Here is a 12,400-nt window from a genome sequence, read left to right as displayed (position 1 = left end):
CCATCCCGACAGGTGGGTCCCGCGCGTCAGTGACCCACTCGCTGGAGAAAACGAACTCCTCCAGGTCCCCCACCCACTCGACGCGTCGTCTCCTTCCTCCTCAGCCTCGCCGCAAAAACCCTAGCCACCGCTCCCTCCGCCTCCACGGTTCTCTCTCCGAAGGCAAAGGGGATTTGGTGCCGCGCCGCGGGCTCGAGGCGATGGCGGGCGGCGGGAAGAAGGATAAGGGGGAGGCGCTGGGCCGCGCGCTGATCCGGCAGCGGAACAAGGCGGCTTCGGCCGCCAAGGAGCGCGGCGAGGCGCTCACCTTCGCGCGCCGCCGCGCGACGCCGCTCGAGTCCGTCATCGACGTCAGTGACATCGACGCCGTGCTGCAGCGGGCCGCGGAGGCCGACCAGCTCGCCGAGGCCGCGTCCGTCTCCTCCGACTCCGACCTCGTCATCGACCTGTGAGTGCCCGCCCCGTCTCCTCCGCCTCCGTGGGGGGAATGAAATCCGCGTTTCGTTCCGTTGGTGTTGCGAGATTTGCGTCTCCGCCTGCTGTGGGTTCTGATGGATTGGGTTGCTTGGGCGCAGGGACGCGACGGGGGAGACGAACGAGGAGAGGCGGCGGCTGCGGAAGGAGCAGGAGGCCCTGCACGCTAGCAGCCTCAGGGTTCCCCGGCGGTGAGTACCTTCGATCATTGATGTCGTTGCTGTTATATGCGCGCGGTTTTAGGATTGTTCCTTTTCTGATTGTGGCTCCTTTGTGCGTGATTGCAGTCCACCATGGCATAATCAGATGACCGTAGAGGAGCTTGATGCGAACGAGAGGCGGGCGTTCCTGGTGTGGCGCAGGAATCTTGCGAGGTTGGTTCCGAGTTGTACTATTACTCTACTCTGTTTAGTGGGATGGAATGATGTTTTCTTGTAAGGTTACATATTCAGGGACTGCACTATGACTACTGATTTTTTTAAAAAAATTGACAAGTGCGTAAGATAAGTGAGTCTATGAACTTTATGATGCACCTTCACTTGTTATTGCGTAAACTACTTGATTAGTTTTTGGACCATTTCTGTTACACATGCAGTTCATGATAACCTGAATAAGTGGCTTAAAGGCAGAAGTATGTGTTAAATGCAGAAATTTACCTTGAGTTATTAATGCATCTTTGGGCATTATTTTTCAAATCAAATGCTTTGAGTAGTTAGTTGATGAGAGCAATCTTCTCTGCAGATTGGAAGAGAATGACAAGCTTGTCCTGACACCCTTTGAGAAGAATATTGACATCTGGAGACAGCTCTGGAGAGTGCTTGAACGTAGTGATTTGGTGAGTTATCCTCCTTAATGTCAGGTGTGGTTGATTGCTTTTACAAATCTTTCTTTCTGTCTGGGTGCTCGTACTGGACCATTTGTTAAACTACTCAAGGAAAGTAACACATAGATGTAGGTGCCCCTTGCAAACTGTAGTCTGTATGTTGATGCCGATTTTTGTTCTTTTGTGTTATTTTTTATGATTTACTTGGATTGCGCTGCTGTGTGACTTCCGTCATGTTCTTGCTATTTCGATTGAAGAGTTATGCTCTGTGATGTGTTTTTCTCTGTGCAAATTACTGACTGTTTTCTTTTCTGCCATGAAGCTGGTTATGGTGGTTGATGCTCGAGATCCCTTATTCTATCGCTGCCCTGACCTTGAGGTACTGCTTATCGTGGTTTTCGTTTAAATATTTTAACTACCAATGGAATAGCTTGCAAGCCAACCAAAATGGTAGTAGTTAATCCCTGCTTGAAGTCTGTTCAAGTTTACATGTTGTACACAACTGCACAGTACTAATAATATTTCTCCAGAAGTCCCGTCCATGGGTTTATCATAGTTCTGTCTTCATCAGTATTGTTTTCCATGCTTTGGCAATTGCTACCCAACTGGATGGCTATGATTTTCCCTGCATTTCTGGCAGAAGCAAGCCAGTTTTTTTGTTGTGATAAAAATAAGTGAAATTAACCCCTGGCAGCAAATGAGTAGGCAGTAGCTGTCTTGAGCCTTGACGTTGTTTTTCCTTGTTCTACATTTGAATAGAACTATCCTTGCCTTGCCTTCTGTTCTCTAGAAATGTAGACTCTGTATTTCCGGAACATTGTTGTGCTTTCTTGAAAGAAATTCACACTGTTTCGAAGTTTCACACCTTAGGTCCTTCGTTGGTGATCATGTTACCTCACTTTTGACTTGTAACATGTCTTTCTCTGTACTAGGCATATGCAAAGGAAATTGATGAACACAAGAGAACAATGCTTCTTGTTAACAAGGCTGATCTGTTACCGTTAAATATCAGGTCCGTACCTTTTCCCTGTGATTTTCTTGTATGCTACCTTTATGGGTAATTGCCTTAGAACTGACATCATTGCACTATCGTTTAATGCAGGAAGAGATGGGCTGACTATTTTAAGGCACATGATATTCTCTTTGTTTTCTGGTCAGCTAAAGCTGCTACTGCCACGCTTGAAGGCAAAAAGTTAAGTGGATACTCTGAAGAAGAATCTGATTCGCTTGATTTGGACACCAAGATATATGGCAGGGATGAACTCTTGATGAGGCTGCAAGCTGAAGCAGAATCTATTGTAGCACAAAGGAGGGCCTCAACTTCTGAAGAGGATCATGATGTCAGTTCTTCTGATTCTGTTTCGTCAGTGGTTAAGCATGTAGTTGTTGGGTTTGTTGGTTATCCAAATGTTGGAAAGAGTTCCACTATAAATGCTTTGGTTGGTGAGAAGAGGACTGGTGTTACTCACACACCTGGCAAGACTAAACATTTCCAGACACTGATAATCTCTGAAGAGCTCACTCTGTGTGATTGCCCTGGACTGGTCTTCCCTTCTTTCTCAAGCTCAAGGCATGAGATGGTGGCATGTGGTGTCTTGCCGATTGACAGGATGACAAAGCACCGGGAAGCTATTCAGGTGGTGGCAGATCGTGTCCCGAGAAATATCCTTGAGCAGATTTACAAAATCACCTTGCTGAAGCCGAAGCCTTACGAATCGCAGTCTCGGCCACCAACTGCCGCTGAGCTGTTGCGGGCCTACTGTGCATCCAGGGGGCATGTCAGCCATGCTGGGCTGCCAGATGAGACCAGGGCTGCTCGACAGATACTGAAGGATTACATTGATGGTAAAATCCCGCACTTTGAACTCCCTCCTGGGGTAACAGACGTTGAAAAAGAACTTGAAATAATAGCCAGATCAGAAGGTCCAACGACTTCATCAGCAGTTAATGAATCAGATGCTGATGATTTGGATGAAGAGGATGAGGACGCAGTTGATCCAGCAGAACCAGACATGAGAGATGTCCTGGATGACCTGGAATCTTTCGACTTGGCCAATGGAGGATCTAAGACTGCTGCAAAGAAGAAAGAGGCGTCCCACAAGCACCACAAGAAGCCCCAGCGGAAGAATGATCGGTCCTGGAGGGTCGGCAACGATGGTGGCGATGGAACAGCAGTTGTAAGGGTGTTCCAGAAACCCGCTGTTAACTTGTCCGCTGTCGGTGCAAGTGGCAGGGTCTAATACCCCAACTTTCTGCTTTGCACAACCACACGACACATGGGAAGGGCACTGAGCCTCTACCGTATGCCGATGCTGAAGCTTCTTACGGTGGAAGGGACAAGCAGAATGTTTCGGTTTTGCATGACAGCTTGTAAAACCTTACACAGCCCTGATAGTCGTTACCAGAAACTCGTGTTGCCCCTGTGGCCTTCCATATGCAGGGAGTTGTAGTGCGATAGATACATACGGCTGCGTGTATTGTTTGCTTCTCCATGTCCTACATAGCAACACATATGTGAAGGTATTCAGATGGTTGATACTTGCTATGGTTGGACTCGGTTCCAAACCCTTATCTTTGATGTATTGATAGACATTCTTAATACAAATGTCAGAAAAAAAAGTGGAGAGCATGCAATTGCAAGCTGTATCCTGTATCCTGTATGTCGAACAATCAGTGTGTAAGGATGTGCAACTCTGTTGGGTTAATATTTTACGTGACAGACAACCGTAACGAATCGTGACTCGCGTATATATAAAAAATACCGTATGTTTCGTAGATTCGTAGGATTGTTTCCAGCTTCTAATACTCGATCGATATTCAGCTCCGTCCACGGCTCAGCGGAAGCCATCACGCGACGCGATGGCGAAGAAGGCGAGGATGTTCCCTGCGCCGCCGTGCCACCAAAACCTCCCCGACGAGATCATCCAGGACATCTTCGCGTGCATGCCGGCGAAGTCGGTGCTCCGGTGCCGCTGCCTTTCCCGAGCCTGGGCCGCCGCGCTCTCCTCGGACGTCTTCGTCGACAGGCACCTCGACCTCGCCAACCGCCGCCACCGGGATGTTCTTCCTAGGCTCTGCCTCCTTCCGAGCTCCGCCGCCGCGTCAACGGTGTACGCGTGGTCGGCTGAGCTCGGGACGAAGGGCGACTTCATGCCGCTCATGCACGTCCCGCACAACACGCGCAACGGCCACCTCGCCGCGCAAACCCGCCCGTGCCGCGGCGTCATCCTCCTGCGATCCGTCGCCGCCCGCCGGTACTACCTCTGCAACCCATCCATCGGGCAGATCGCCGAGCTCCCCGACGGCCGCATGGCGGGCCACCCGTTCCCGACCTTGGACTACGCGAGCTTCGGCCTCGGCTACGACGCGCGCGCTAGGGCCCACAAGGTGGTGCGCCTGCTGTACCACGACGGCCGGCCCGCCGGCTGCGACGTCTACGACGTGGGCGCCGCCGGGAACTGGAGGCCGGCGGCGAGCGGGGCGCTCCCGCCGGAACGCGTCCGGATGAACCAGGCGGGCGTGTTCGCCGATGGCCACGTGCACTGGATCACCATGGAACACGGCCGCGACGGCGGCCAAGCCATCGTCTCCTTCTCCGCGGCGACGGAGGAGTTTGGGTACGTCGCGCCGCCGCCTCGCACGGACGTGGACGCCTTCAGACTGACGGAGCTTGCCGGATGCTTGGGCCTCGTCAAGTCCCCAACTTTTCCTGAGTCCCCCAATAACAAATACATCAGCATCTGGCTACTGACCGGCTATGCCGCCGGATCGTGGGAGAAGCACTGGCACATCGACCTGACCAAGCTGCCGCCGGCGCCGGAGGTGGGCGACGACTTCATGTTCAAGGGCGTCGAGCCGCTAGCCCTCGTCGACGGCGGCCGGAGAATCGTCTTCATGTCCGACGAGTACCAGGTGGCAGCGTACACCCTCGCCACCGGGACCATCCAGGAGGTCGTGCCGGTTTTGTACGCCCGCGAGGTACGAGGAGGAGCGCGCCTCCTGCTCCTCGCGCCGTACGAGGAGAGCCTCGTGCCCGCCGGGCCGCCGTTCGAGGACATCCTCGCCTCGCCGCCGGCCGCGCGCGCTCTGTCCGTGGCGCTGCGCCGGCTGCCGGCGCGCGCGCTCGGGCGCCTCAAGCTCGTGTGCCGGAGCTGGCGCGCCATGATCGAGAGCGATCGCTTCGCGGCCGCGCACAGCGCGCGCGCCAGGGCGGCGGCGGCGGCCAGTCCTGCCTCCGTCATATTCCTGCACCGCTACGGCGGCGCGCCGAACGTCGTCTCGCTGGAGTCGTGCTCCGGTGACCTCCCCGGAGCTGGTCGCCAGGCGCCGCCGCTGTCCACGAGCAGGGTGGTGTGCCGCAATCCATGCCACGGCCTCATCCTCGTGGCGAGCCACCCCTTCAGCTGCACGGCGGCGCCGGTGTACCACACCTTGTGCAACCCGGTGACGCGAGAGATGAGGAACCTCCACTTGCCCGGCCAGAGCTACGGAAGCCCCGGCCTAGGGTACGACCCGTGGAGGGAGGAGCACGTGGTGGTATGCCTCCGTTACACGCGGTGGTGCTTCGTCACCGGCGAGTACGCCATGGAGTGCGCGGTGTGGCCGCTGAGAGATCTGCACCCGAGAACGCTCGCGTCTCCGCCGCCGATCCCTGCGGCGGTCGACGTGCCGCCGGTGCATGTCGGCGGCAAGATGTACTGGCCGGGAGAGACGTGGCACGGTGCCGCCGCCTCCGTCCTGGCGTTGGACATATCCACCGAGACCTTCGAGGTCGTGCCGGCGCCGCCCATCCTGCTAGATGCCGACGGCGGCGACAGGATGATCCTCGCGGAGCTCGACGGGAAGCTGTGCGCCGCGCACACGTCTACGAGCACGGGAACGGTGACCGTCTGGAGCAAGATGGTGGAGGGGTGGAGGAGAGAGCACGTCATAGAGCTGGGGCAGTGGCCGGAGTTCTACTCGCCGCGGACGACGGAGCTGGTGGTGCCCATGGCCGTCGATCCCGTAGATGGCCGGATTTTGCTGGACACGGGCAAGGCACTGGGGTACTATGACACGCGGAGCCGGAGTTTGGAGACGGTGTACTCGCTCAGGTCGCAGCAGATCGGTGATGGCGACCACGGTGATGACACGTTCTTCATCGCGACCGTGGGCGAGGACAGCTTGTTCCGTCCCTACGATCGGATAGGCAGGTTTTGGTAATTGTTAGTTAGTTTGTTATGAGTTCTAGTAATTTGAACTTAATGTAAGGCGTTTTCCTTTTATTCTAATTAAATAAATAAATTTAGATCTGTACCATTAAAAGATCACAAAGTTAAATATATACCATCGTTATCTCATTAAATAAATTTTGTGTTTTAATGTGGTTGCGCTAAATAATAAAGCTGTTGGCCATAGATAAACTGAAGAACAAGAAACATGTCGACCCTACTGCGGTAGAAAAAACAAGACAAAGACCGTCATCTCTTTTTTGAATTCCAACACATCTTTTTTTTTGGCTAATGTGGTGACTTTTGTAGGACTGTGATCTGACCTCCATTAATCAAATTATTATGTATTTCGTCATTTTCCTTTTTTGACATCTGAATAATAGGTTAGCTAGTCCTAGAGCTTTGGGCTTTATTATTATAGTAGTAGTAATAATAACAACAATAATAATAATAGTAATAATAATAATAGTAATAGTAATAGTAATAGTAATAGTAATAGTAATAATAATAGTAATGATAATGATAATAATAGTAGTAGTAATAATAGTAGTAGTAATAATAATAGTAGTAGTAGTACTAATAATAATAATAATCCAACAACAGCATCGCAAACTGTTGTAACTATTGTTGCACGATGGTATGTTGGTGTATCACAACATAGACAAATATGTGATTTGTTTTCAAAATCAAGGGTAAATCTGTTTGTATTGGGGGAGAATTTTTTGGATGCCAGGCTCTCGTCTTACATACAGCCAGTGAGATGGGGGAGCCCCAAGATGCTCATTGCTTGCTACCACCCATGGCGCCCACCTCTCGCCTTCCCCAGCCCCACCGCCACGGTGTCCTCCTCCTACTACTCCGGTGACCACGACGGCCTCTGCTTCGATGATGACGGCGCCCTTCAGCATGGTGGCGTCGCCTGCCCTCCGCAGTTACTCCTCGTGTCGCCTCCCGAGCTGCTGGGCATCGGGCAGTGGCGTCCTTGGGCCCGTGCGGGCTGTGCGACCGCACAGGGCCCTCAAATTTGAAAGGCCCCAAAATATGAAGTATACTTTAGTATATATTAGTATAGGAGACTTTAATTTCAGGAGTTTGCAGCCTGTTTCATAGCAAAACGAGGCCCATGTTGCTAGAAGTAGAATCGGCGTTGATCCCGGCCCATGCTTGCCCGATACCTGGCCTTCCAATTTCTCTCGGCACACACTCGCGACGCCAACACGAAACCCCAGACCGACGCATCCATGGCTTCGGCTTCCTCTCACGCACGCCTCAAGCCTCGCGTCTCCGTCTCGGGCGCGGCATCACCGTGATACCGTCGGCAACGCCCATCGCCAATCGCCATCGCCATCCGTGGCAGCTGGCATCGCGGACGTGCCCACGCGGCACGCGGCATCCCGCCATCGTGGCAGCGGCGTCGGCGAGTAGGACCAGGCGCCCGACCGCCCATCCAATTCCATCATCGCTTGCAAGTTGCAATTGCAGAGGCACTCGGCCACTCGCCAAGGTCAGGCGGTAGGCCAAGAGTAACTTAATTTCATGACTCGTGTTATTTTTTTTCTTTCATCATTTAATTATGTTGATATCTTAATGATTAAAATAAATCTATTAATTTGTTCTTTCCATTGCAAATGCAAGTCATGTCGTCGGCAAAATAGCATAGAAAATATGATTCCAGCTATCAAAAGCATAGAAAGAAACAAAGAATAGATGAACTAATTGAATATCAGAAATGGGCAATGAAAAAGTTTATTAGGAAAGAACCACAAGTATCTCGCCCCGATAATTAGACACTTGATTTGAAATGAACCATTTGTTACTATTGTTTGATTTTACTAGGCCACTAGAGCCTCATCTTAGTATTTTGCACGGGGCCTCCGATTTGGCCGGGACGCCCCTGGCATCGGGACTAGGGACCCTGGCCACGGACGACGGGCCCCTCCTCACCGGGAGCAGCGACAACAGAGGGAACCTCTCAAGGTTGGGTTCGGCGGCTTCCTCTGCCCCACGACGCGACGCTGTGGAGGACCCTAGTCAGCTTCCCAGCGCGCGGCTTCTTCGTCCTCAGCCACGCCGTGCGTTGCGTTTGCAGCAACAGCCGCCGGGTTCTCCGCTTCGACGACGAGCGTGGCATCTTCCTCGCCTATCATGCGCGCCCCAACCATCGCAGCATAAGCACTGGTGGAGAGTAGCACAACATCGAGATCGGCGACAAGCCCTACTTCGCCGTGGCGACCGCTCGCTGGAGATGCCGCGGCGGCCATGCCAACTCTGCTCGCCGCGTCTGGCGTGCGCACGGCCGTGAAGCCATGTACCCGGTTGTCACTTCCTCCAATGCCGGCCCCAGGCCTGACGGAAATGGAAGGGCTCAGACGACATCGTCGAGCGCAGGTATTCTTCTTACTAAAAACAAGTGCGTGTGATTCAATTTGGTGAGGGGTTTGACATGCTAGTTTTGTTGGAACGGAATCCGATTTGGTGAGGGTGTTGTCTCTGCATTGTATTGCATCTAGAGTTGGTAATGGGCCATGACCTAATGCTCTCTTCACAATCCAACTTGACCCTTAATATTTTTAGCTCAAAATTAAATAAGATTAGAGCTTGATTCTTTTATGATCCAGCCTTTAAATTATGTAGGGTAAAAATTAAGGCGATTTGTTATAGGAGGATGAGGAGCTGGGGCTTCTGGTAGGCATGCAATTCTGATCAGTATCGCCGCTCTTGCATTCGCGGTGGCCACGATCCTTCTTCTCATGGCAGGTAATAACAAAAACTAATCTGAATGCAAGGACTTGTATTTCCATGCGTATGTCTACAAAATCACTATGAACTGCTGCTGCACTGCATGCCTGTCTGTCTGTGCGAGTCTCAACAATTGAATTGATCATGAGGATGCTATGCACATTATATTCTGCAGCGCGGATCGGCAATGGGTCTGCTATGACGCTGCCGCTTTCCTCTTGACCTTCTCATCTACCATGCTCTTAATTAGATGCCATGGCAAGAAGGGAGTCCTCTATTTATAGGCCAAGACGGACCGTAGGGTGGTGACTTGTGTCCCCCTTCTAGAGAATTCCTAAATATTAAAGATTTTCTAATTTATTTATTACTAATTCTAGAGTAGTTCATGAAAATATCTTCTTATTGCCTGGTGGAGAATACTCTAGAAGGAAGGTTGCCTTGCATTATTCCAACATGACTTATCTAGATTTGACCGCTATTACGCGAATCTGTACCAAATACTAATGATTCTTATAAGAGTAATTGGAGCTTCCAGTGTGAATGTGATTTTGATCGGTATCACCCTTGTATGTGTGGCGGCCACTAATGTGCTCCTCATGGCATGTTGGACATCGAGGTGGCTAAGAACCTACACCTAAGACACACCAACTTACTATAGAATCTACACCTAATACACACCAACTTCTCTAGAATTGGTTAATCTCTTTGATTTCAGTTACAGTGTACGATGGAGCTGTCTTCTTGGATGATGTCAGTGGCGAGGAGGAGGATCTTATTTGTTACTTCCTTCATTTTGAAAATGTAAAGATGTTTTCATTTTATCCTAAATTAAAAAAATAGGAAAAGCTATCTGTCACTCAGGTGATTTGAAGACTTTGCTCACTCGATTTGCTGTGCGGTCCGATCTCATTCTAATCCAATCTGCGCCCTTTGTTTGTTTTGGTGCCATTTATCTCAGTGATCTGCGGGCCCATGTTGTCAACCTTATTTTTTTTTGATCCTTTCGTCTGCCGCCTGATATTTCTAGCTGCTCTATCCCCATTCTTCTTTTCAGTTCCATTTCGTTTTCTTCTCCCTTGTGAGCTCCGCTCCCTTCCTAGCTCAGCAAGGTGATGCGATTTTCAGGTTGTTGTCGTCTCCTCCCTGATTTCTTTTTGATTTGCTCCCTTGTTTGTGGTTTTTGTTGTTGATTTGATCTGCTGAGGCGTTGCTGCGGGATAGAAGAGATCCCAGCAGGCGGCCGGCGCATGCATCTGATCCGGCCCCTCCCCTTGGATTGGACCCTTCTCTCTCTCTCTCTCTCTCTCTCTCTCTCTCTCTCTCTCTCTCTCTCTCTCTCTGCAGGCATGGCGTGGGCGTGGGTTCCTCCCCAACTGTTGCTGCGTTTGGGGATTGGGATTCCATTGTGCTCGGCCACGGCCAGCTCTAGCTGTTGTCCTCTGAATAGCTAGCCTGCATCTCGCCCTCTCTCAATCGATTTCATTGGCGTCTAAGCTGCATGCGTGTGTTATGTGTTCTCTGCTCTCTCTCTCCACCGAGGCCGCGCGTCCAGCCACCGAGGCCGAGGACGAGGTGGCGCTTGGGAGGGAGCGGTGCCGGGGGGCGTGGTGGTGCTGCTGCTGCTCGCGTCGGCGCCCGCGCCTCTCGTTACTATTTCGTCAGGCTCTATCGCCGCCGTTCTATTTGGTTGTATCTATGACATGTGGACCAGCTCTCCATTTGGTGAATTCCCAGACCGCTTTTGATGTACCTATCGGGTATTCCTGTTTGTTGCTAATCTAATCTATATTAATATGTGACCATATCACTAATATCAGTGCGTTGCTTTGCTGAATCTTCTTTAGCTACTATATGTACCTGATTCAAAGCATCCATGTTTTTCTGTTTATTTCATTTTAATGTGCATTCTGTCACTAACTAATTCAATTTCCTTCGGTACTAAAATATTTTTTTAAGTTACTGACAGTGTTCCTAAGTCTTATTTACAGTGTTCATTACACTGTCATTTCAATGTTAGGTCATTGTAATTGTAGTGGTTGACTTGATTTTAGATGCAGTAACCTCTGCTTCCTGATTTGACTGATTCTATTGCATATATTTACTTTTGTACCTTTGAGAACCATATAAATTTGATTGGTTCCAGTGCATTGATTTACTTTTGTACTTTTGAGAACTATGGAATTATCTGAAATACCTTTTTCATGTTCACGCAATTTGTTAGTCATAATGTATAAATCTAATTCATTTATTTCATCAGTTGATTCAAGTAAAAGGAGTTTGCTGTGACCAAACCAGGGCAAAATTTGAAGTATGGGAGGCCTCGAAAAGGTATTGTGATTTTGCCTTTCCATGCATGTTCTCTTATATTCCTAATAGTTAGCTTGATGTTTAGGTATATGTATTCATGTTGTATTATTAAATTAAATTCCTCTTGGGATGATTCCTATATTGATGTTTATGTGTGCCCTTTCTGAACTGTAAGTTGCAATTTGTATTGACAGCTTTCTGTGAATGTTTACGTGTGTCTTGTATGAACTGTAAGTTACCATCACTTTTAATTATATTGACAGTGCTTTTCTTATAAAATTACAGTGGATATTATACTGTAAGTTACACATGTAGCGGGTGTAATTTTGTAGAATCTGACATTTGTATAATCTGAAAGTTTGCATTTGCATTTGTGGGATTATACAATGTGCCCCATAATTTCTGAAATTATGTATTCCATAGAAATATTTTGAGAACTTTGTATAATCTGACAGTTTGCATTTGCATTTGTGGGATTACACAGTGTGCACCTAATTTCTGAAATTTTGTAATACATAAAAAATATTTGAGAATTTTGTAATTTGGCATCTTTGCATTTGCATATGTGGGATTACACTAGGTGCCCCATAATTTTTGGAATTTTGTAATCCATAGAAATTTTTTGAGAATTTTGTAATCTGACATCTTTGCATTTACATCTATGGGATTACACTGGGTGCCCCCTAATTTTTGAAATTTTGTAATCATATAGAAAATTTTGTACATTTTGTCTTCTTGTTATTTCTTTTTTTTTGTTTAAGTCAAGGTGCCCCATAATATTTTTGTTTTAGCTCTGTTTGAATTTTGTAATTTGGCATCTTTGCATTTGCATATGTGGGATTACACT

General features: G+C 49.3%; 1 protein-coding gene across 1 annotated transcript; it reads left to right on the top strand.

The window, feature by feature from the left end:
• Window positions 1–69: 69 nt before the first annotated feature.
• On the top strand, window positions 70–3,967 carry LOC120666973 (GTPase LSG1-2-like). The gene is made up of 7 exons (XM_039946969.1): window positions 70–448; window positions 576–665; window positions 762–848; window positions 1,216–1,309; window positions 1,620–1,676; window positions 2,230–2,309; window positions 2,400–3,967. Exons 1-7 carry the CDS (start codon window positions 201–203, stop codon window positions 3,535–3,537), a joined length of 1,794 nt encoding a protein of 597 aa, XP_039802903.1. The 5' UTR covers window positions 70–200; the 3' UTR covers window positions 3,538–3,967.
• Window positions 3,968–12,400: the final 8,433 nt, after the last annotated feature.

The sequence above is a fragment of the Panicum virgatum genome, chromosome 3N, assembly GCF_016808335.1.
Source record: "Panicum virgatum strain AP13 chromosome 3N, P.virgatum_v5, whole genome shotgun sequence".
NCBI lineage: Eukaryota > Viridiplantae > Streptophyta > Magnoliopsida > Poales > Poaceae > Panicum > Panicum virgatum.
This window is presented reverse-complemented; position numbering and strand designations above follow the sequence as displayed.